We start from the raw sequence: 23,852 nt of genomic DNA, 5'->3' as shown, positions 1-23,852 counted from the left end.
GAACATGAGCTTCAACTATTTTTCCCCCTTAGCCATGTTCCCATCACAGTCCTCAAGACAGTAACACTAAACACCAGGGATAAAATCTGAGATCTTACTGATTTGTATGATATGGATACCATGCCACATGGTATGTTAAGACATCAATGAAACAGAAAGATTTCACTGCAAATCTGCTTAGTAATATAATCTCCCCTGAAATTTAACAATAGCCGTTGGCAGGTTCCATAACACAATCAGACAAAGAGTTGATATATTTTATAATGATTTATATAAAAATTGAAATCATTTAGACTAAAAGTCAGAAGCATGCTTATTTAGTTATTTATTATTGTAAATCACTGAAGAGATAAAATTCCATATGCCATGAACATACATTGGCAGCCACCTGTTGATAAAATTTCCTCCACTTCATGTAAATGCCGATCTGCCCAGGAGATGCACATTATCACTATTACATATTCTGTTTTCTGATTTTACTTTACATGGCTCTCAGTTACATCATCCCCAAATAAATCATCCCCAAGAGTAATTAATTTGGACAATAAGTACACCAAGTATAATTTTACAGCATAATGAAAAGGATTCATTAATTGTTGACAGACATATTCTGTACTTTATTTTCCAAACTGGTATCAGAGAATGGGGTTTTCTTCTTGCCTCCTTCTTGCTGCTTCTTCTGTTTTTTAGACAGCTCCTGGTCAATTGGTGCCGGCTTAACAAATCTGATCAGCTCAGTAAAACCTAATTGAACAAGATGAATGTACATTTGTGGGCAGAATATGGTGAAACAGTTCATTTAATAGGTTAATAGTCAGAAAATCATCTCATAGTAAAAGTTTCAGTTTCCTGTAATTCTAAGTTATACATGTAAAGGATTTTGAACATATCAGGCAAAGAGATGCACTTTCGCTATTTCTGAAGAACACATTCCAAATTTAGAAAGCAATTATAAATTTCTTTTAATTCACAGATTATTTACAGTCCAGCAGGCCATTCAGCCCATCGAGTCTGCACTAGCTCGCTGAAAGAGAATTCTACCCAATTCTATTCCCCTGCCTTAACCTTGCACATTGTTTCTTTTCAGATAGCAATCCGATGCCCTCTTGAATACTTCGCTCAAACCTGCCTTCACCACCCTTTCAAGTTCATTCCAGACTCTATTAGTTAAAAAGTAATGTTACAGGCTCACAATTAATAACCCTTTGGGTGAAAAATATTTTCCTAACATCATTTCTACTCTTCCCATTATTTTGAATCTGTGCCCTCTAGTTCTTGAAGTTCTCTTGAGAGGGAAAAGTTTCTTACTATTTATCCTGTCCGTATCCCTCAGGATCTTGAATACCTCTACCAATCTCCTCTCAACCCTCTTTTCTCCACAGAAAACAAACGCAACCTCACCAATCTATCATCATAGCTATGGTTGTTTATTCTTGGAATCATTCTTGTGAATCACCTCTGTATTCTCTCCAATGCCTTCACATCTTTCCTCAAGTATAGTGCTCAGAACTGGATACAGTACTCCAGATGAAACCTAATTTGTGTCTTAGACCAGTTCAACATGACCTCCTTATCCTTGTACCAAATGGCTCTATTAATAAAACCTAGAACACCATATGCTTTAACTGCTCTCAACATGCACTGCCACCTTCAATTACTTATGTACGATGCAACAAGGTCCCTTTGTTCCTGCATCTCCGTAAGAGTTTCTCCCTTTATTTTATACGGTCTCTCCACATTCTTCCGGTTAAAATGAATCATCTGACACTTCTCTGCAATGAACTTCACCTGACAGCTCAATCCACCAACATGTCCATGTCCTTTTGTCTATTTCCACATTGTCTCCTGGAGGCACTTCCTCTTTCTGAGACTTGGTTCCATTGATGCTGACCCCCATTTCTTATTTTAAATGACTACATTTTACTGAGAGGGTTATTGCACCATGCAAGTCTGATTCTGTCCTCACTTTGCTCAGACACATGCACTTCCCAGCTACAATCATCATACAATGATCAAGATAAGGATGCAATGCTGAATTTTCTTCACACTGTCTCAGGGGTGCTGAGGCCAACACCCAATTGCTGCCTCAGGTAAGATCAAACCTAGAACCTTCTGATCTGTATGACTGAATAGAATATCAAATTTCACAATCAATATATGTTTGTAAAAAAGTAATGCCATAGGCTCACAATAAATAACCTGAATTCCTGTGAAGGGAACTTTAAAACATTACACAATACTCAACAAGCCTGGAATGAGAAAAGGTTATTTTGCAAAATCTAGTAACTCAACTCAAGCATCATATCCTGCATCTAATTCCAAATTCTTCCATCTTTTAATCAGTTTCAACTATTTTCTTAAGATTGTTTAGAACTTCAGTTTGGGTTTCTTTCTTCTCTTATTTTCAGTGTCTTCTCTAACACTTTATTTATGAAAGTTTTGATCCTCCCGTTCCATATCAAATTAAATTATTTCCACTCCTCCTGTTACATCAATACCGAATTTCTTTGATTAATTCATCCAGTTCAGATTCAAGATTCAGATTCAGCCATGACAGTCCGTGTTATCTATTAATTCATATCTACTATATGATGGTCAGTAAAGGTAAAGTCGCCATAGTCCCAGATGACCATAAGCTGTTCTCCCCTTTGAGGGGGAGAGTTGACTGGTGGTGATGTAACCAGAGGACCGCACCTCAGGCGAGGGACAAGGTTGAGGAGACGAGCCTTCATGAATAACCTCAGCGGGTACGGGAATTGAACCCACGCTGCTGGTCTCGTTCTGCATCACAAAACCAGCTGTCTAGTGGGCAGCACAGTAGCATAGCGGTTAACGCTATGGCTTCACAGCGCCAGTTTCAAGTTTGATTTCTGGCTTGGGTCACTATCTGTGCGGAGTCAGCACGTTCTCCGTGTGTGTGTGTGGGTTTCCTCCGGGTACTCCGGTTTCCTCCCAAAAGTCCAGAAAGACATAACGTTAGGTAATTTGACTATTCTGAATTCTCCATCGGTGTACCCGAACAGGCAGCAGATGTGGCGACTAGGGCTTTTCATAGTAACTTCATTGCAGTGTTAATGTAAGCCTACTTGTGACAATAAAGATTTTTTTTTTTTTTTTTTTTTTAATATTTTATTGAAAATTTTTGGTCAACCAACACAGTACATTGTGCATCCTTTACACAATATTATAACAACACAAATAACAATGACCTATTTTATAAACAGAAAATGAATAAATAATAAATAACAAAAATGAAAACTAACCCTAATTGGCAACTGCCTTATCACAAGTAACACTCTCCAAAAATATAATTTAACAGTCCAATATATAATTATCTGTAGCAACGACCTATACATATTATACAGTATATATTAACAACCCTGAGAGTCCTTCTGGTTCCTCCTCCCCCCTCCCCCCCCCCCCCCCCCCCCCCCCGATCCTGGGCTGCTGCTGCTGCCTTCTTTTTCCATTCCATCTATCTTTCTGCGAGGTATTCGACGAACGGTTGCCACCGCCTGGTGAACCCTTGAGCCGACCCCCTTAGAACGAACTTAATCCGCTCTAGCTTTATAAACCCTGCCATGTCATTTATCCAGGTCTCCACCCCCGGGGGCTTGGCTTCTTTCCACATTAGCAATATCCTGCGCCGGGCTACTAGGGACGCAAAGGCCAAAACATCGGCCTCTCTCGCCTCCTGCACTCCCGGCTCTTGTGCAACCCCAAATATAGCCAACCCCCAGCTTGGTTCGACCCGGACCCCCACTACTTTTGAAAGCACCTTTGTCACCCCCCTCCAAAACCCCTGTAGTGCCAGGCATGACCAAAACATATGGGTATGATTCGCTGGGCTTCTCGAGCACCTCGCATACCTATCCTCCACCCAAAAAAATTTACTGAGCCGTGCTCCAGTCATATGCGCCCTGTGTAATACCTTAAACTGAATCAGGCTTAGCCTGGCACACGGGGACGACGAGTTTACCCTGCTTAGGGCATCTGCCCACAGCCCCTCCTCGATCTCCTCCCCCAGCTCTTCTTCCCATTTCCCTTTTAGTTCATCTACCATAGTCTCCCCTTCGTCCCTCATTTCCCTATATATATCTGACACCTTACCATCCCCCACCCATGTCTTTGAGATCACTCTGTCCTGCACCTCTTGTGTCGGGAGCTGCGGGAATTCCCTCACCTGTTGCCTCGCAAAAGCCCTCAGTTGCATATACCTGAATGCATTCCCTTGGGGCAACCCATATTTCTCGGTCAGCGCTCCCAGACTCGCGAACTTCCCATCCACAAACAGATCTTTCAGTTGCGTTATTCCTGCTCTTTGCCACATTCCATATCCCCCATCCATTCCCCCCGGGGCAAACCTATGGTTGTTTCTTATCGGGGAACCCCCCAAGGCTCCAGTCTTTCCCCTATGCCGTCTCCACTGTCCCCAAATCTTCAGTGTAGCCACCACCACCGGGCTTGTGGTGTAGTTCCTCGGTGAGAACGGCAATGGGGCTGTCACCATAGCCTGTAGGCTAGTCCCCCTACAGGACGCCCTCTCTAATCTCTTCCACGCCGCTCCCTCCTCCTCTCCCATCCACTTACTCATCATTGAAATATTAGCGGCCCAATAATACTCACTTAGGCTCGGTAGTGCCAGCCCCCCCCTATTCCTGCTACGCTGTAAGAATCCCTTCCTCACTCTCGGGGTCTTCCCGGCCCACACAAAACCCATGATGCTCTTTTCAATCCTTTTAAAAAAAGCCTTCATGATCACCACCGGGAGGCACTGAAACACAAAGAGGAATCTCGGGAGGACCACCATCTTAACCGCCTGCACCCTCCCTGCCAGTGACAGGGATACCATATCCCATCTCTTGAAATCCTCCTCCATTTGTTCCACCAACCGCGTTAAATTTAACCGATGCAATGTGCCCCAATTCTTGGCTATCTGGATCCCCAGGTAACAAAAGTCCCTTGTTACCTTCCTCAACGGTAGGTCCTCTATTTCTCTACTCTGCTCCCCTGGATGCACCACAAACAACTCACTTTTCCCCATGTTCAGTTTATACCCTGAAAAATCCCCAAACTCCCCAAGTATCCGCATTATTTCTGGCATCCCCTCCGCCGGGTCTGCCACATATAGTAACAAATCGTCCGCATACAAAGATACCCGGTGTTCTTCTCCTCCTCTAAGTACTCCCCTCCACTTCTTGGAACCCCTCAACGCTATCGCCAGGGGCTCAATCGCCAGTGCAAACAATAATGGGGACAGAGGGCATCCCTGCCTTGTCCCTCTATGGAGCTGAAAATATGCAGATCCCCGTCCATTCGTGACCACGCTCGCCATCGGGGCCCTATACAACAGCTGCACCCATCTAACATACCCCTCTCCAAAACCAAATCTCCTCAACACCTCCCACAAATAATCCCACTCCACTCTATCAAATGCTTTCTCGGCATCCATCGCCACTACTATCTCCGTTTCCCCCTCTGGTGGGGGCATCATCATTACCCCTAACAGCCTCCGTATATTTGTGTTCAGCTGTCTCCCCTTCACAAACCCAGTTTGGTCCTCGTGGACCACCCCCGGGACACATTCCTCTATTCTCATTGCCATTACCGTGGCCAGGATCTTGGCATCTACATTTAGGAGGGAAATAGGTCTATAGGACCCACATTGTAGCGGGTCCTTTTCCTTCTTTAAGAGAAGCGATATCGTTGCTTCAGACATAGTCGGGGGCAGTTGTCCCCTTTCCTTTGCCTCATTAAAGGTCCTCGTCAATACCGGGGCGAGCAAGTCCACATATTTTCTATAGAATTCGACTGGGAATCCATCCGGTCCCGGGGCCTTTCCCGCCTGCATGCTCCTAATTCCTTTCACCACTTCTTCTACCTCGATCTGTGCTCCTAGTCCCACCCTTTCCTGCTCTTCCACCTTGGGAAATTCCAGCCGATCCAAAAAACCCATCATTCTCTCCCTCCCATCCGGGGGTTGAGCTTCATATAATTTTTTATAAAATGTCTTGAACACTCCATTCACTCTCTCCGCTCCCCGCTCCATCTCTCCTTCCTCATCCCTCACTCCCCCTATTTCCCTCGCTGCTCCCCTTTTCCTCAATTGGTGTGCCAGCAACCTGCTCGCCTTCTCCCCATATTCGTACTGTACACCCTGTGCCTTCCTCCATTGTGTCTCTGCAGTGCCCGTAGTCAGCAAGTCAAATTCTACATGTAGCCTTTGCCTTTCCCTGTACAGTCCCTCCTCCGGTGCTTCCGCATATTGTCTGTCCACCCTCAAAAGTTCTTGCAGCAACCGCTCCCATTCCTTACTCTCCTGCTTCCCTTTATGTGCCCTTATTGATATCAGCCCCCCTCTAACCACCGCTTTCAGCGCCTCCCAGACCACTCCCACCTGGACCTCCCCATTATCATTGAGTTCCAAGTACTTTTCAATGCACCCCCTCACCCTTAGACACACCCCCTCATCTGCCATTAGTCCCATGTCCATTCTCCAGGGTGGGCGCCCTCCTGTTTCCTCCCCTATCTCCAAGTCTACCCAGTGTGGAGCGTGATCCGAAATGGCTATAGCCGTATACTCCGTTCCCCTCACCTTCGGGATCAACGCCCTTCTCAGCACAAAAAAGTCTATTCGCGAGTAGACTTTATGGACATAGGAGAAAAACGAGAACTCCTTACTCCTAGGTCTGCTAAATCTCCACGGGTCTACACCTCCCATCTGCTCCATAAAATCTTTAAGTACCTTGGCTGCTGCCGGCCTCCTTCCAGTCCTGGACTTCGCCCTATCCAGCCCTGGTTCCAACACCGTATTAAAATCTCCCCCCATTATCAGCTTTCCCATCTCTAGGTCCGGAATGCGTCCTAGCATCCGCCTCATAAAATTGGCATCATCCCAGTTCGGGGCATATACGTTTACCAAAACCACCGTCTCCCCCTGTAGTTTGCCACTCACCATCACGTATCTGCCCCCGTTATCCGCCACTATAGTCTTTGCCTCGAACATTACCCGCTTCCCCACTAATATAGCCACCCCCCTGTTTTTCGCATCTAGCCCCGAATGGAATACCTGCCCCACCCACCCTTTGCGTAGCCTAACCTGGTCTATCAGTTTCAGGTGCGTTTCCTGTAACATAACCACATCTGCCTTAAGTTTCTTAAGGTGTGCGAGTACCCGTGCCCTCTTTATCAGCCCGTTCAGCCGGGTTGGGGGGCTTCCTACCCCCCCCCCCCCCCCCCCCTTGGCGATTAGCCATCCCCTTTTTCCAGCTCCTCACCCGGTTCCCACGCAGCTGTATCTCCCCCAGGCGGTGCCCCCCGCCCATCCCCTCCCATACCAGCTCCCCCCTCTTCCCAGCAGCAGCAACCCAGTAATTCCCCCCTCCCACCCCCCCCGCTAGATCCCCCGCTAGCGTAATTACTCCCCCCATGTTGCTCCCAGAAGTCAGCAAACTCTGGCCGACCTCGGCTTCCCCCCCGTGACCTCGGCTCGCACCGTGCGACGCCCCCTCCTTCCTGCTTCTCTATTCCCGCCATGATTATCATAGCGCGGGAACCAAGCCCGCGCTTCTCCCTTGGCCCCGCCCCAATGGCCAACGCCCCATCTCCTCCACCTCCCCTCCTCCCCCCTTCACCACCTGTGGAAGAGAGAAAAGTTACCACATCGCAGGATTAGTACATAAAACTCCTCTTTCCCCCCCCACATTCGCCCCACCACTTTGTTCAAACGTTCTTTTTAATAACCCGCTCATTCCAGTTTTTCTTCCACAATAAAAGTCCACGCTTCATCCGCCGTCTCAAAGTAGTGGTGCCTCCCTCGATATGTGACCCACAGTCTTGCCGGTTGCAGCATTCCAAATTTTATCTTCTTTTTATGAAGCACCGCCTTGGCCCGATTAAAGCTCGCCCTCCTTCTCGCCACCTCCGCACTCCAGTCTTGATAAACGCGGATCACCGCGTTCTCCCATTTACTGCTCCGAGTTTTCTTTGCCCATCTAAGGACCATTTCTCTATCCTTAAAATGGAGGAATCTCACCACTATGGCTCTGGGAATTTCTCCTACTCTCGGTCCTCGCGCCATCACTCAGTATGCTCCCTCCACCTCCAACGGACCCGCCGGGGCCTCCGCTCCCATTAACGAGTGCAGCATCGTGCTCACATATGCCCCGACGTCCGCTCCCTCCACACCTTCAGGAAGACCAAGAATCCTCAGGTTGTTCCTTCTTGCGTTGTTCTCCAGTGCCTCCAACCTTTCCACACATCGTTTCTGATGTGCCTCATGCATCTCCGTCTTCACCACCAGGCCCTGTATGTCGTCCTCATTCTCGGCTGCCTTTGCCTTCACGACCCGAAGCTCCCGCTCCTGGGTCTTTTGTTCCTCCTTTAGCCCTTCGATCGCCTGTAGTATCGGGGCCAACAGCTCTTTCTTCATTTCCTTTTTGAGCTCTTCCACACAGCATTTCAAGAACTCTTGTTATTCAGGGCCCCATGTTAAACTGCCACCTTCCGACGCCATCTTGGTTTTTGCTTGCCTTCCTTGCCGCTGTTCTAAAGGATCCACTGCAATCCGGCCACTTTCTCCTCCTTTTTTCATCCGTATCCAGGGGGGATTCCCTTCTGGTTTACCGCACAGTGTTTTTAGCCGTCAAAATTGCCGTTGGGGCTCCTATCAAGAGCCCAAAAGTCCGTTTCACCGGGAGCTGCCGAAACGTGCGACTCAGCTGGTCATCGCCGCACCCGGAAGTCGACAATAAAGATTATTATTAACCAACTGAGCTAAACAGGTCCCGACTGGCTAGTATTTAACCCTGACTCTACCGAAGGTTGGCAATAATAATTTTATGGAGCTTCACTAGATTTAGAGAAACTCTGTCTTGATCTTGTCCACAAATAAAAAATTGAAGAGTTGCATTTATATGGCGCTCATCATGACCCCAGGACATCTCAAAATGCTTTATACCCAACAAATTATTGTTGATGTCCGTGTGGAGTTTGCACATTCTCCCAGTGTCTGCGTCGGTCTCACCACCACAACCCAAAGATGTGCAGGATAGTTGGATTGGCCACACTAAATTGTCCCTTAATTGGGAAAAAAACAAAGTATCTAAAGAATACCCAATTCTTCAATTAAGGCGCAATTTGGAGTGCCCAATCCATCTACACTGCACATCTTTGGGCAGCACGGTAGCATTGTGGATAGCACAATTGCTTCACAGCTCCAGGGTCGCAGGTTCGATTCCCAGCTTGGGTCACTGTCTGTGCGGAGTCTGCACATTCTCCCCGTGTGTACGTAGGTTTCCTCCGGGTGCTCAGGTTTCCTCCCACAGTCCAAAGATGTGCGGGTTAGGTGGATTGGCCATGCTAAATTGCCCATAGTGTCCAAAATTGCCCTTAGTGTTGGGTGGGGTTACTTGGTTATGGGGATAGGGTGGAGGTGTGGACCTTGGGTAGGGTGCTCTTTCCAAGAGCCGCTGCAGACTCGATGGGCCGAATGGCCTCCTTCTGCATTGTAAATTCTATGAAACCCAAGCAGACAGGGGGAGATGTGCAAACTCTACAGGACAGTGATCCAGGGCCGAGATTCGACCCCGGGACCTCAGCGCCATAGGCAGCAGTGCTACCCACTGTGCCACCGTGCTGCCCGTGAGTCAGCAATGTTAACCACTGCGCCACCGTGCCGCCATAAAACAAAGTATTTTTGAAGTGTAATCACTGTTATAGTGCAGGAAATGTGGCAGCCAATACACTCAAAGCAAACTCAACTTGACAGCAATGTGATATTGACTAGATTATCATTTTGTGATATTGACTGACAGATACATATTTACCAGGATACTATGGATAACTCCCCAGCTCTTCTTCAAAATCGTCAACCAAACTGAGTCACAGTGATGTGGTCAGTGGTCTAACACAAGCCTGCCATGTGCTTATACCCATGACCACTTTTTCCACTTACCTGGTGGCATGTACGGCCGAAGATTTTCAGGCACCACTATACCACCTTCATTCTGGTAGTTCTCCAAGATAGCACAGATAACACGAGTCGTTGCACACATCGTAGCATTTAACATGTGTACAAATTCAGCCTGGGAACAAGAGTAAAGAGTGATACTGATTACACATTCTTCACACTTCCTTTTTATTTACCACCTTAAAGTGAAACAATTCTCTTCGAATCGGAGCTTTTTTCTCTTCAGCCTGCATCAATCTTGTCCTGAAGATAGCCTCAAGCTACAGTGTCATAAGCACCTTAACCTACCAGTATCTCATACACACAATTCAACCTCTTATCGAAGTCTTGACTGGGGCAGATTTTTCAACCACACAAGCGTCACAGATGAGCCCAATCTTATTTTCACTTAATATCTAAGCACAATAATTCCAATAGGAATCACACAAGAGAGACCAGGATGATTGAAAACCTGACTGTTGGGCAGCAAAGTGGCGCAGTGGGTTAGTCCTGCTGCCTCACGGCGCTGAGGTCCCAGGTTCGATCCTGGCTCTGGGTCACTGTCCGTGTGGAGTTTGCACATTCTGCCCATGTTTGCGTAGGTTTCGCCCCCACAACTCAAAGATGTGCAGGCTATGTGGATTGGCCAAACTAAATTGCCCCATAATTGGAAAAAATGAATTGGGTACTCTAAATTTAAAAAATAAATAAAAAAGAAAACCTGACTGTTTCCCTGCTCTGGTCTAGGGAGTTGAAGCCAGCTACTGTACTGTCCCTGCCTCAAGTGAAATCAGCTCATCATATCTAGACTTCCTTGATCTGTATGGTTCAGCCCAACACTGTAGTAGATTTACTCACAACTTTACGTTTTTCCTCACAGAAACAGTTTTCGTAATTAAAAAGCACAATTTTTCACTCAAGAAGCTCTTATTTCTAGACCTGTATATGTAAATAGACAAGATCATCATACCATTTACCTGATTTTAAAGGCGGAAAGCATCAATCAAAATGGTCTCTCCAGCCTCCCACTTAACAAAAATATATACCCATGCTTAGATTTTAGGGAATGTTTTGACATTTCTCCAACCGTTTGGTGAGTAAGAATGTGATATTATAATGAGCTATACAAATAATGAATAATGCTTGAGCAGAGTTATCTCATCTTAACCAGATCAACGAGGGTGTGACAAGTGGCTTCAATGTTCCTTTTTTAAAAATAATTTTAGAGTGCCCAATTCTTTGTTTTCCAATTAAGGGGCAATTTAGCATGGCCAATCTACCCACGCTGCACATCTTTGGGTTGTGGGGGTGAGACCCATGCAGACACGGGGAGAATGTGCAAACTCCACACGGATAGTAACACAGGACCGGGATCGAACCCGTGAGGCAGCAGTGCTAACCACTGCACCACTATGCCACCTCTGCTTTAATGTTCCCATGCTCAGGAAAAAAGAAATACCGTGCCAGCAATTGCACATTCTCCTGTTATTAAGGACCTCCTGAAAGTGTGGATGCCAGCTAAGGGATAATGTGATTTTTTTTTTGTAGTTGCACTATAGTCGAACAGCGCATTGACACCTCTCCAAGCACTGACGATAGTAAAGGCATAAAAATATACTCGGGTTAGGTGACTTACCAAGAGCAGCTCAATAGCACCAGTACTGACCACGCTGGCTGACTTCTGAAGGACATAACTGCCCGGCTGAGCCTGTGGTAGGTGGTGAGTGAACTAACAGAAAGGAAAGCCTTGATCTTAACTTCACCATTCTACCTGTTGTATGTGTCCATAACAGTATTGATAGCAGCGAGCACTGTGTTTGAGAAGACGACCTGTTGTCACACTGACTATGTTTATTGTGTTGTGTAGCAGTATCATCACACCAAATGGGATAGATCCAGAAGAGATGAAGAAGCTCCAACCAGGCACCAATGAGGTGGTGGGGCCACACGCAGCACCTGAATTGCATTCCTCCATAATCTCTAGTGTCATGGTCCAGTGTATCCCTTGTTATCAACGATAGGGATTAACCCTGGTTCAATGAGGAGTAGAAGAACATGACAGGAATAGCACCAAGCATATCTAAAAATGATGTACTAAGTTGTTGAAACTACAGCATGGGACTAGATGCATGTTGAGACAGCAGAACCAGAATGCTATAGAGAGCTAAGGGAGGAGAATCTTCAGCAAATTCCCCACCCTCAATGATGGTGTACTGCAAAAGAAGCACTTGCAGCCATAAGTGCTGTGTGGATGATCCATCTTGGTCTCTTCCTGAAGTTCCCACCAAAGGTCATCAGCCCATTCAATGCACTCCTTATATCAAGAAATGACTCAACAGACTGGATACAGCAAAGGCTATGATCTCTGATAAGATATTGGCTGGAGTGTTGAATACTTTTGCTTCAGAATTAGCTGTGCCTCAAGCCAAACAGTTCCAGAATAGGTCCAACACTGGCATCCACCTGAAAAATTGCCCAGATGTAACCTAGTCACACAAAGCAGGACAAGTCCAATCTGGCCAATTACTGCCCCATAAATCTACTCTCAAATATCAGCAAAGCAATAGGTATTGTTGAAAATGTTAGCCAGTGGTGCTTACTCACCAATAGCTAGATCACTTGTGTTCAATTTGGGTTCTGCCAAGACTACCAGATCCAAGATTGCATTATGGCCTTGGCCTAAACATTTTAAAAAATGGCTGGATTCCAGAGGCGAGATGTTAAGTGACTGCCCTTGACGTCAAGTATTTGTCGGAGTGTGGGATCAAAGAACCCCAGTAAAACTTAAACTAATGGGAGTCGGGGGAAAACTCTGCACGAGTTGGGAGTCATAACTAGCATGAAGGAAGATGGTTGCAGTTGTTGGAAATCAATCATCTCACCGCCAGGGCAGTACTGCAGAAGTTCCTCAAGATGGTGTTCTGAGCCCAACCATCAACTACTTCATCAATGTCCTTCCCTCCATCATAAGGTCAAGAATGGAGATGTTCACTGATGATTGTACAGTACTCAGTACCAATCGCGACCCTCAGCTATTCACAGTCTGCATCCTTGTGCAACATGACCTGAACAACATTGAAGCTTAGGATGATAAAGTGGCAAAACATCCGAGTCACACAAATGCCAGGCAATAACTATTTGATTTGATTTATTGTCACAAGTATTAGTATAGTCAAAAGTATTGTTTGCATGCTATACATACCGTACATAGGGAAGGAAGGAGAGACTGCAGAATATGTTACAGTTATAGCAAGGTGTAGAGAAAAGATCAACTTAATACGAGGTAGGTCCATTCAAAGGTCTGATGGCAGTTGGGAAGAAGCTGTTCTTGAGTCGGTTGCTACGTGACCTCAAACTTTTGTATCTTTTTCCTGACGGAAGAAGGTGGAAGAGAGTACTCCGGGGTGTGTGGGGTCCTTAATTATGCTGGCTGCTTTTCCGAGGCAGCGGAAATTGTAGACAGAGTCAATGGTTTGCCTGATGGATTGGGCTACATTCACAACCTTTTGTAGTTTCCTGCGGTCTTGGGCAGAGCAGGATCCATACCAAGCTGTGATACAACCAGAAAGTATGCTTCCTATGGTGCATCTGTAAAAGTTGGTGAGAGTCGTAGCTGACATGCCAAATTTCCTTAATCTTCTGAGAAAATAGAGTCATTGGTGGGCTTTCTTAACTATAGTGTCGGCATGGGTGGACCAGGACAGGTTGTTGCTGATCTGGACACCTAAAAACTTGAAGCTCTCGACACTTTCTACTTTGTTCCCATTGATGTAGAAGGGGTATGTTCTCCACTAAGCTTCCTGAAGTCGAAGACAATCTCCTTCATTTTGTTGACATTGAGGGAGAGATTATTGTCGTCGCAACAGTTCATCAGATTCTCTATCTCATACCTGTACTCTGTCTCATCATTGTTTGAGATCCAACCCACTACGGTGGTGTCATCAACAAATTTGAAAATCGATTGGGAGTGGAATTTGGCCACACAGTCATAGGTGTAGGAGGAGTATATTAGAGGGCTGAGGACACAGCCTTGTGGGGCACCAGTGTTGAGGATGATCGTGGAGGAGGTGTTGTTGCCTATCCTTACTGATTGTGGTCTGTGGGTTGGAAAGTTCAGGATCCAATTGCAGAGGGAGGAGCCGAGGCCCAGGCCACGGAGTTTGGAGATGAGATCGTAGGAATAATGGTGCTGATGGCTGAGCTGGAGTCAATAAATAGGAGTCTGACATAGGTGTCTTTGTTATCTAGGTGTTTCAGGATTGAGTGCAGGGCCATGGAGATGGTGTCTGCTGTGGACCTGCTGCAGCGGTCGGAGAACTGTAGTGGCTCAAGGCAATCCAGGAGGCTGGAGTTGATTCGTACCATGATTAACCTTTCGAAGCACTTCACAATGATGGACGATAGTCTTTAAGGCATGCTGCTTGGCTTTTCTTTGGTAGAGGGATGAAGGTCGTCTTCTTCAAGCAGATCGGGACTTCAGATTGTTGTAAAGAGAGGTTGAAGATGTCTACAAATATCCCCGCCCGCTGATCCGCGCAAGACCCGAGTACCCCATCCGGGTCAGTGGCTTTCCGTGGATTGACCCTCGAGAAGGCTGCTCGGACGTCAGCAATGGTGATCTCCGATACAAGTTCATCCGAGGCTTCTGGGGTGGAGGGTGTGCTTGCTCAAAGCGTGCATAGAATGTATTGAGCTCATCACGGAGGGGTGCGTAGGAGTCGGCGATTTTGCATGCCTTCATCTTGTAGCCAGTCATGTCTTGCAGACCTTGCCACAGTTGGCGAGGGTCCTTGTGGCTAGCCTGGGGCTTGAGCTTGGTCCGATACTGTCTTTTGGCATCTTTGATGATCTCCTTAGATCATATCTGGCTTTCTTGTACAGGTCAGGGTCGCCGGACTTGAACGCCTCAGACCTAGACTTCAGCAAGCAGTGGATATCCCTGTTCATCCAGGGTTTCCAGTTGGCTAACACTCATCTCCAACAAGGGAGAATCTAATGCTCAAAGGCATTACGATCTTTGAATGCTTGACCATCAACATCCTGGAGCCTACATTACCATTAACCGGAAACGTAACTGGATCAGCTGTATAAATATGAGGGCTATAAAAGCAGCTCAGAAGCATTAAATTCTGTGGGGAGATAACTCACCTAATAACTCCCTAAAGTTAGTTCACCATCTATCTGACACAAGACAGGAGCATGATGAAAAGGTCTCCTCTTGCCTAGGTGAGTGCAGTTCCAACAATACTTAATAAGTTTAACTCTATTCTGGGAAAAGCTGCCCACCTGACTGACACTCCAGCCACTGCCTTAAACATTTACACCCTCCATCATTGGTGCACTGTAGCACAAGATGCATTGCAGCAAGTCACCAACACTGTTTCATCAGCACCTAGCAAACCTATCACCTCCAAGTCTATATCAGGCATTGGCTGCAGGCACATGAGAACAGCACCACCAGCAATTTCCCATCCAAGTTATACATGATCCAGATTTCCAAACACATCACTGTTTCTTTATCATGGAACTCTCCCCAACTCTCAATGGAGTACTTCCCCCACATGAATTACAGCGGTTGAAAGTGACAATTTACCAGCACCTTAAAAGAGCAATTTGAAACAGGCAATAAACGTTGGCTTTTCAGTGAATCCAACACCCAAGAAATTAATGTGAAGCAGTTTAGCATCTCCCAAGAGATGTGAGTAGGCATTACAACAATTCAAGTTTTTCCTTTCCTTCCTTTATGACAAATGGTGATGCTCATTAAGGCAAAGGGTGTTCATGTTGTTGAATGGACCACATTTCCATTCTTGCTATCCAGTGCCTAAACCAAGGTCTAAAAAGATTGAGCATAATCAAATGTAGCATTAAATCAACCTAATCTATCCCATACTAACGTTCCTTAGTCAAAAGAACACCCCTTATTTTGTCACTTTGAGTTTGTCAAAATAATGCCAATTTGTTCAATAAATGCAGTGTGCTCTTGGCCTAAGATCCACAAAGAACGGGACTCAAATAGCTTTCACATTACAGTATTACAATTATCCGATATCTATTTTTGTTTCATCACTCTGAACAAAATGAAAGGACAATGTTGTACTGTACTATACATTCCTCTTATCCCAATCGTTAACTTACTTTGTCCATCATTTTTTTGGTTTGTCCATATCTGATTCGTAGCCTACGTGCTTGGTAATCTGTACAGTTAGAACAAGACACCAACTCCCGGAAGGCAGCAGAGCCAGGAAACCAGGCTTCCAAATCCAGCTTTTTACTTGCAGCATGATTTAATGCACCTACCAAAGCAGAAAAAACCCAAAATTAATTTCGGATCTATTGATCTACATGACATAAATTCAATAAATAAAGCGGAATAAAAATGGATGATATAATTCTGAAACATTTTATACAAGGAAAAAAGTAAAATGAGATATCCCCTCTGCCCTTTCCCTTCATAAAATTAGACCAATGCCGTTCATTGACCCATCTGTGTCTATGATAAGTATCACTTTATAATCAGATACCAGGAGCGGCAACCAAAACAAAGCGTGCCTTGCTCTGCCACCTTTGCGTGTTCAATGCAACAGTTTAGCAAAAAAAAAACCACATTGCTCACACCCTGGCAGTAAACACTACCACAAGGGGAAGAAGTGGTGTAGTAGTATTGTCACTAGGTTAATAATCCAGAGACCCAAGACATTTCCTGGGGGACCCGGGTTTGAATCCCACCACGGCATATTGTGAAATTTGAATTCAATAACAATCTGGAATTGAAAGTCTAATGATGACCATGAAAACATTGTTGATTGTGTGAAAACCCATCTGGTTCACTAATGTCCTTCAGTGAAGGAAATCTTCCACCCCGACCTGGTCTGGCCATCATGTGATTCCAGATCCACGACAATGTGATTGACTTTTAAATGCCCTCTAAAATGGCCGAACAAGCCACTTAGTTCAAGGGCAATGAGAGATGGGCAATCAATGCTGGCCCAGCCACCCATGCCCACATCCCACAAATGATTTTTTTAAAAATTCATTAAAGTATTTTTTTTATATTGTGCAACTTTCTATCCAGTTGCATATTGATAAAGAAAACGGGTTAAAGGGATATGGGCAACTGGTGGGAGGTGGATTTGAGATCAGGAAGAGATCAGCCATGATCTGATTGAATGGTGGAGCAGACTCGAAGGGCTGAATTGCCTACTTCTGCTCCTAATTCCTATACTCCCTGCTGTCACTATGAGAGAAAAGCTATCTACGTGATCAAAAACCTAACAAATAAGAGTACTTAGCTTTAAAAAATCTAAACCACATTTCTTACTAAGAGCAGAATGTATAGCAGAAACACAGTTGATTAAAACACAGCTTTTCAGCTTCAATCTTAAACTGAAGAAGATATTGTTTTTCATTTGCAATCCATCATTTATAAATTAGTAGTTAATCCTTCAATGACTTCAATGCCAGAATTGTTTTTCTTGAATGCTACACATGACAAGTGACATTTTATAGTTGCTCAAGCACTGACCACTACCAAAGTAACTGCATGATTTTTCAAGTACCTGATACAATATTTACAATGCGGTAAGGAAGGCCCAAAGACTGATAGAATTCTTCAGCAGTTCCAATCATTTGATCAAACATATCCCATGATTTATTATCATGAGGGGATGCAAAAACAAACTGTTCAATCTGTGAAAACAAAATCAGATTTATACTGAACCAGTTCCCTAATGACATAATTTAAATTGATCAGCAAGTCTAATCATTTACCGTAGGAATAAACTTTGTAAGTTATCACTGTTAGAAGGAAGTGTTCACACTATGTATTTAGCCCCTATAGTAAAACTATTCTACATCTGAGGCAACAAAATATCATCTGCAGTGACCAAGATAATTTTTTCTCCTCTAATTTTCCTCCCTAATTCTTTATTCCTTGAAGCAGTGGTATCTGCTCAGATACAATACAAGGGGTTGCTGTTTGCTCTATCAAGTGACCACAATTCACGTTAACGATGGTTACACAAGTGCAATCCAATATAAAGTCCACTGCAACCAACTATCCTCCCCGAAACCCACATAAATGTTCCTCCGGGAGAACAATATGGAGAAGAAAGATTGGCTGAACATGTGTTTCCTTAGCCTTGGACACTAAGACAAATAAGTAATGCCCGAGTACTGAAATGGGGGGGCCATCATAAATAAAATCTGCATTGTCCAGAGCGGTATGCGTTATATGTCACATAATTTACTGAGCCAGCCTCGATACTTCATATTTCCAAACCTTCTCAAATTGGTGCACACGGAAGATGCCCCTTGTATCACGGCCATGTGAGCCAACCTCCTGACGGAAGCAGGTAGAAAGTCCAGCATACTTAATAGGAAGATCCTCAGGTTTTAACCATTCATCTCTGTGAAACGCTGCAATTGGCTGCTCAGAGGTAGCAATCAGGTATTTCTCATCGACGGAGCTGTCATCCGATTTCTCACTGCCTTTTCCAACAACCTGATGAGAAAACCGGGATTTGCTGTTCAGTATAAAAATTCCAGACACCTTCACTCTTGCATTAAGTGCTGCCTTGTGCATTGAAATACAATAGTATTGAAATGTAAAAATCTACTTGGATAAAAAAAAGGAAATATGGATTAAACAGAAGTGGTTGTTTACAGCTCACTGAGAAAGATCTTTGCATTGCAGCAGGTACATCTTATCTGCATAGCACTTAGCTAGTTTGTGTCTGCTGATTTCAGAAAGAGCAGCGGTGGGTCCACCACCTCTATGTTGGGAGAGGATACAGTAAGGGTTGTCACTTTTGACTGCTATCCAGATACTCCTTGTGAAAACTTTTGGTGCTTGCTGCACCTAATCTTAAGAGTCTGAAATAAAAACACAAAATGCTGGAAATACTCAGCATCTGTAGAGAAATAAACTTATTTTATCATCTTTGAAGATGATCTTTCAGAGGCCACGGTACAAGCTAATGGTCCGACCAGTTTTTTGGTACCTGTACATGTCAGCCAACAGAGTGGTTTATCTTCATGCTATTCAACCACATGACAACATGGTCAAATACCTCATAACTCACCAACATCCACCTGCATTCATTCTTTATGAAGGTGCATTGGATACCAAAGGGATGGAAAACATGCTTGATTTTTGTTCCTCAAAGCCACCTGCAGTATCCCCACTGATGTTCTGGTTAAGATGAGTTCGCTCATCACAAACCAGGGATTAAAAGTGGGATCTTCTGATCTATACAACTGAGTATAACATTAGTCAATGCATATATTGACTGAGCATCAGAGAACAAAGCTAAATTCTCAAAGGAATCATGAGTCCCTTAAATTTAGTGAACATTTAAAATAAAGGCAGATGCTTTTGATTAAAATAATGCTCATTAAAGTGAGTTTGTGGATAAACAGGATATGTATAAGCTACGGCAAATTCTGATTCTGATAATCTGTTCATGAATGGCATCATAACATAAATCATCCTATTTCAAACAGCAGATGCAGGCTCGAGAAAAGATTGAAACATATTTCCCCGATTATGATTTATGACAGGATAAAGCATATTTATTATTTTAATACCTTATAGAGTTCTTCATCAAACTGACTAAGTTGGGCCACTTCTTGCATCACTTCTTTTCTCATAAAGAATGGCGTATAAAGTGGAGTATAGCCTTGGCTGTACAGGCACCGCAGAGCATGTTGGATCAGGGCTTGTTCAAGAAATACCAAGGGACCCTGTAAAAACAGGACCAAAGACATTAAATACATTGCACACCACAGGAATTGACTACTTTTGTATATGGCAACACGTCTAACCTTAGTTTTGCCAAGTATCATTTTGCATGTATACAGAACGGATATTGAATATCGGGGCCAATTACATTTTCTTTTTTATCCCTGTCCTGGTAAGAGAAAGTTCTTAAAAAGAACACAAGAGATTCCCCATTATCTTTAGTTGTTTGGTAACACAGAACTTGAGTATTGCTGAAAAAAAGGAGACACTCATGAGGACACTTTGCAAGAATAATATTGTAAGGGGAAAACAACAATTTATACTGTATGAGAAGAGAATGCTGACTGGTTGGTTAGTGGACTCTGATTGCAGAGGAATAGCCATGGAGGATACACCAGTTAACAGCTAAGGTAAAGTCGCCATTGCCCCAGATGACCATAGGCTGCTCTGACCTTTGAGGGGGAGAGATGGCTGTTGATGATTTACTTCTGTTTTGAATTTTGCAAGCACGTTCTGGTTGGATCCGTGTTCAAAACAAAGGATTTAAGTCTTTTCTTCTTTTTGTCATTTTAAATGGGAGGATTGATGGTGCTTCCTTTGCTCACCGACTGTTTAATATTAGGAGTGCTGCTGGAGAGCTGAATTCTCCTATCGGTCTCACACACTCTCACCTCTCTCTAACATATGCACTCACATTCTTAGGAAAATATTTTTCTTGGTCATATCTATGGTCACCACAGCTCAGGTGAGGAGCAGGGTTGAGAAGGTGGGTCTTCATGAATAGCCAATGACTGAGTTAACTGCCAAGCATTGTTTGAAATTTAAACCAGGCAGCTTGACTCTGACTGATCAAGGCATTGTCCTGAGCAATGAGTCAGCAAACGACTGTCACTTATTTTGTTTAGCTGAAATAGGCACAATGTGTGTACATGTTCTTTCTGTTTGCAAAGAGAACCAGCGTAGCTTCCAGTACAAGCAAACGCACCATACCAAAAGCCCAATGGACAACCTTAAATTGATTGTCAGTGTAATCCATAGCACACTGAGGATGATTGAGCAAATGTTGTCCAATCGTGGAATCACATCTAATGCTGGACACGGTTTTGAATTTTGCAAGATCGGGCTGGTTGGGTATGTGTTCAAAACAAAGTATTCAAGTCTTTCCTTCTTTTTGTCATTTTAAATGGGAGGAATTATGGTGCTTCCTTTGCTCACCAACTGTTTAATATTAGGAGTGGCTGAGCTAACCTAGGCCAGAATGTTCAAATTCAAACCAGAATCTAGCACCATCAGGTGAAGACAATCATGCTCACCTATGATGCTTGCTCCCTGCAGTAAACCAACCCTCACTAGGAGGGGAGGCTTAGACATGAAGTGTATACCTAAAAAGTGAGGTACCAGAGGGGAGACCTACACCGTTCTGCCTCAGAAAAAAACAACCTTCAGTAGTGCAATATTATTAGGTTACTAATCAGAATACAAATTGTTAAAATCTAGTTTTACTACTATTAGAAACCAATGTCTAAGATTGTTAGGAATTTGCATTTGCAGAATAGCAGAGTATGAAAATGTAGAAATAGATATAGAAATGGTCGTGGGATCATGGGCAAAGTGTGCCAAGCTACTAAAAAGAGCTTTCTTACTGACAGCAAAAAAAGATGAACAGGAATTGGTTGTGCACAATATTTAAATCTCTAGGCAATAAGTTCATGGCGCATTAAGATAAAAGATAATACGATGGGTGTGAATATATATGTAATGGTCTGATGCGCACATGAAAGATACCTGGTTGATCAAAAAACGGTTGCTCAAACAAGGGGCAGATGATGATTGTGGTGAGGGAGGGGTTAGGTCAGGATAAAAGAGGTCCCCGATCAGATTTACATGATGGAGAAATCTAGGAGAGAGAAAAAGAGAAACCAAAAGAAAAGAAGAGCCCAAAGGCTGCAAGAAAAGTAGTCATATGTGCTCCCCGGCCAGTCAATTCTTTCAAAGAAAATCATCACTGAACCTCTTTTGAGCTCACCTTCAAGAAATACCCTCGGCTCCCTGCTACTACAGCTGCCTTCTCTCCTTCAAAACCATCAACCATAACCACCAGGTCAACATGGGAGTACTTCTTCATGGCTGTACAGTCTCCCCATGTTCGTTCCACTTTATTGTCTACATCCTGCAAAAGGAGGAACATAGGAATCCTTTACATTTTCATCATATTCTACATCAGAAACAAATTTTAATAATCAACGGCAGATGAACTCTCAATAGGCTGACAATAGTGACATTACAATTGTTAACCCTTGTTCAAATATGCCTACAAATTCTGAATTATGATGGTTAATTGTTTGGACAAATGTTTTATATAGTACATTCTTAGTTTAGGGATTATACAATTGCTCAAGACAAGACATAAATCAAATCAGAAGATGAGCTGTGTTCATACCTCATCATTGCTGATGGGTACAGAGGGATGCAGGATATTACCAATTTCTCTCAGACTTTCTAGCCTCTGTCCTTCCAGTTTCAGACGTTCTGCATCACATTTGCCAATAGCTTCATCGACGAGAACACGTACTTTCTTGATCTGAGTTACATTTAAACCCTAAAGAGTAAGAATATCCAACCATTAGAAATTTGTAGCTTAAGAAGTTATAATAAAATACAATGCAGTCATTTGTTGTATTAGTCAGCTTAACTTGTGCTGCATTAAAAAACTAATTTTAACATTGTGCAACCTCTACTTGCAATTATATTCTGCTGAGGGCATATGGTGCTGAAAAAGGGAATTAAACTGGGAAAAGGTTTAGTGTTAAAGGACAAAATCATTCACGCAGAAATTTCAAATCCACAAAAATTCATATGGCTTTATTTGCTCCTAATGAATAAGGAAAGGGAAGGAGGGAGTACTTCCTTGCTCATTCAGTCACCTCAAGGTGTCAGATGGACCGTGTTCCTACAACAATACTTCTCCACTTGACCTCGAACATCACCTGTCTATTTTCAGCTTAAGCTGATGTAGCGTCAAAATGCAAACAGAAAATGCAATACAAAAATCTCTCCCCCATGTCAGCCATTACTCACAGGTAAGAACATGGTTGCCACTTTCCACCTCACCAAGATGGCCTGCCTCAATAAAACTGTAGATGTGAAGATGCATCCTACAGGCCCTTGGTTCTTGTCTTTATAATATTCCAGGGAAATAAGCACACAAGCACACTACAATCTGGAAATTTAGCTTTACCATAATATAAGCAGAGCTGAAACGTGGATCAGAATTCATGAATAAGCAGCATAAAACTGCATGCTGCCTAAAGCAATATACTCAGAAAACATAAATCCAGAACAAGCTGTAACAAAATAGAAATAGCTGGTTTTAGACTGAAGTGCAATGATCTTTATGTGGAGATGCCGGCGTTGGACTAGGGTGGGCACAGTAAGAAGTCTTACAACAACAAGTTAAAGTCCAACAGTTTTGTTTCGAATTACTAGCTTTCAGAGCACAGCTACTCATAGGCTGAAGGAGCTGTGCTCCGAAAGCTAGTGATTCGAAACAAACTTGTTGGACTTTAACCTGGTGTTGTAAGACTTCTTACAATGATCTTTAGTCATTGTACCTCATCTCACCAAAGTATGTACTTTATTACTTCCTCTTCAACACACTTATTATCTTAAACCGGAACTAAAATAAGCAACCGAAGCTTCAAAGGTCCAGACATTTTTAAAGTCATGGCCATCACAAGAGAATAGAATGATGAATCATTATTTTTAGATTCCTTAAAATAAACAATCCACAAAATACTAAGAAGTTTACTTGCTCAATTTAAATGTGATTGAATCTGGAGTACACTGCATTGATGTAAAATAGCCAACAAGTCAACCTGTAGCCACAGTGTAGCCAAATGTTTACCTTCGGCCTGACTATAAACTACCATGCAGAAGTTTAAAGCCTACTGAAAGTATTAGCGAGGTGAGAGGCACTAGGAAAAATTGTTGCAACAGGAATGGATGGGTTGAAATGGCAAACAGCAGAAAAGATGAGCTTTTGAAGCTGATCTGATATAGTTGTCCGAGCATTTGGACCAGTAATTTTCTATCCCTTCTACACAGGTGGCTGGGAAATATCTCCTTGTCATGGAGTAAACCTACAAGGTGCCGTTGTTTTGT

At 43.7% G+C, this 23,852-nt stretch overlaps 1 protein-coding gene across 1 annotated transcript in view; it reads right to left on the bottom strand.

Annotated features, from left to right (window-relative positions):
* Positions 1 to 308: 308 nt before the first annotated feature.
* sars1 (seryl-tRNA synthetase 1) overlaps positions 309 to 23,852 on the bottom strand; it is a 32,303-nt gene continuing 8,759 nt past the window's right edge. The window contains exons 4-11 of the mRNA XM_072480303.1: positions 22,132 to 22,290; positions 21,718 to 21,861; positions 19,538 to 19,693; positions 18,231 to 18,452; positions 17,509 to 17,638; positions 16,088 to 16,245; positions 9,956 to 10,085; positions 309 to 744 (exon numbers count right to left, since the gene is read on the bottom strand). Of these exons, the coding sequence (XP_072336404.1) occupies positions 590 to 744; positions 9,956 to 10,085; positions 16,088 to 16,245; positions 17,509 to 17,638; positions 18,231 to 18,452; positions 19,538 to 19,693; positions 21,718 to 21,861; positions 22,132 to 22,290 (1,254 nt within the window). The 3' untranslated portion in view covers positions 309 to 589. The remainder of the gene's footprint in view (positions 745 to 9,955; positions 10,086 to 16,087; positions 16,246 to 17,508; positions 17,639 to 18,230; positions 18,453 to 19,537; positions 19,694 to 21,717; positions 21,862 to 22,131; positions 22,291 to 23,852) is intronic.

Source organism: Scyliorhinus torazame, chromosome 17 (genome assembly GCF_047496885.1).
Source record: "Scyliorhinus torazame isolate Kashiwa2021f chromosome 17, sScyTor2.1, whole genome shotgun sequence".
NCBI lineage: Eukaryota > Metazoa > Chordata > Chondrichthyes > Carcharhiniformes > Scyliorhinidae > Scyliorhinus > Scyliorhinus torazame.
This window is presented reverse-complemented; position numbering and strand designations above follow the sequence as displayed.